General features: G+C 25.0%; 1 protein-coding gene across 1 annotated transcript; it reads left to right on the forward strand.

The window, feature by feature from the left end:
- The first annotated feature begins 36 nt into the window (after nucleotides 1–36).
- Nucleotides 37–1530, forward strand: LOC115033502 (erythroid differentiation-related factor 1-like). The gene is made up of 2 exons (XM_029486163.1): nucleotides 37–239; nucleotides 1313–1530. Exons 1-2 carry the CDS (start codon nucleotides 99–101, stop codon nucleotides 1490–1492), a joined length of 321 nt encoding a protein of 106 aa, XP_029342023.1. The 5' UTR covers nucleotides 37–98; the 3' UTR covers nucleotides 1493–1530.
- Nucleotides 1531–1998: the final 468 nt, after the last annotated feature.

Raw genomic sequence — 1998 nt, forward strand, 5'->3', positions numbered from 1 at the left:
GGTATTTAAATATCATTTACTTATTCTAATAAATAAACAATTTCATTTTATTCTATTGTCTTTAGAACTAAATTGTTAAAATTATTTTAAAGGTGAGCATGATGGTGCATAGAATTGATAAGACATTATTATTAGATGAATTTGATATTCAGAAATACTTGATTGTAGAAACCGACAATGAATGGGACTGGTTAAAAAATTTCTTTTACAAAAATATTGTAGGATCTTCTGATAAAATGGTAAGCATAGAAGAATTTTTTATATGGTCATATTTGGTATTTGAATTTATAAATATTAATAATATAATATAATGTATATATATGTCACGTGTTACATAGTAGCCCAACAACCAGTGGCGGCTCGTGGGTTTTTTTAATGAAATAGTACACATCCAAAATAAATATAACCAATATTATATGTCTCTTATAGATTTTATAAAATAATTGTTTACAAATTTTAGTTACCTAACTTTTATTTTGTTCATATTTTTATACGTATGTACATCTTAAATTCACAAGTAACAATATCATGAAGTACAATCTATAGAATACAAAATAATATAATATCTTCAAAACACAAACACAATTGTTGTTCTGAATTTAAGATAATGATAGACGAACATTATCAGCTGATAATCGGAATATAATAAATGAGTGAGAGCTAAATTAAATTATAATGTCAACGCGCGACGGCGACGTCCAAAATAATTTGCTCTAAACAGTTTAATTGGTCTTGTGCACAGAAACAAGTGTGTTATTACCACTGTGGTAATGTATTTTTTTTATCTCATATAAGAGTTGCCAAAAATAGTTAATTATTATTTTTTTCTTCATTGAACATTGATTTATTTATACTTTCTATGTTAAGTGTTTATTGCTATTTTTTTTGACATTTAGTTAATAATAAATTGTAATTTTTCTTTATTGAATTCATTTTTCCAATTTAATTACCTAATACAGGGGTCACCAACCTAGCCTGCCAAGCTAATTAGTGTTTTGAAAATATTTATTATACTAATAATAGAAAAACTCGTTATAAAGTAAAAAAGTATGTAAACAAACATTCATTTTTTCTAAATACCGAAATCTTATCTATTCTTCAATTTCTTAACCGGTCTATTCTTCTAAAAAATATTGTTTAATAATGGTCAATAAATTGTCAATATGTAATTAAGTGATGTCTTAGAATTATCTACTCTGAAGTTTCAGAGTTAAAAATACAAGTTTAGATGGATATCAAGAGTTTTAATTAGTAATTTTCAAATGATGACCTATTGAATCTAATGTTTTGTATTATTATTCATAAAAAATAGGTGAAATGTATTACTTATAAAAGGAATTCTCTGAGAGCCAATATACATAAAGCTTTGGTATCTAAATTTTTGCACCATTCCATTGAATTGGATTCCCATAATGATCAAATAAAAAAAAAAAATGTTCGTAATGAAACTTCTCCAGTAAGTTTATTTAAAAACATCATCATTATATTTTAGGTTAATACTTATTATAATAACTTGTGTATTAATTATGTACAGTTGGCTTCTTCTTTACCCAAAATTTCTCCAGAAGATGTATTTTCAAATAGTTCTCAAATGCATAAATTATTTAACCGACATTTTTTATGGGATTTTGAAGGCATGGAAATGTTAATAGGTACAGATTTACCAATATTTGGAAGTAGCAATAATTCACCTTTAAGTTCAAGATTGAGGTATAACATTTTTTTACTAACACATTTTATTACTTTTATTGAGTACTTAAGACTAGTAAGAAATTAATATTATTATTTTGTTAATTTTAGAGACATGTCAAAACCTTTAAGTATGTTAACTGGGATGAATTATTGGCTAGATAATTTGATGTGCAATATTCCTGAAACTGAATTATGTTATAATATTAATGGTGTTCTCCAAAATTATGAATTGGTAAAAACGGAAAATTTACCATCTTTGAATGGCTCAGCTTTTTCACCTAAGAATGTTAGTGATATTATACAAAA

Source organism: Acyrthosiphon pisum, chromosome A1, assembly GCF_005508785.2.
Source record: "Acyrthosiphon pisum isolate AL4f chromosome A1, pea_aphid_22Mar2018_4r6ur, whole genome shotgun sequence".
Taxonomy (NCBI): Eukaryota; Metazoa; Arthropoda; class Insecta; order Hemiptera; family Aphididae; genus Acyrthosiphon; species Acyrthosiphon pisum.

Excerpts from the sequence above, each read along its gene's own strand:
- LOC115033502 (XM_029486163.1), top strand. The coding sequence starts at position 99 with ATGATGGTGCATAGAATTGATAAGACATTATTATTAGATGAATTTGAT. Across the intron at positions 240-1,312 it reads TAGGATCTTCTGATAAAATG|GTGAAATGTATTACTTATAA; the intron begins GTAAGCATAGAA and ends CATAAAAAATAG.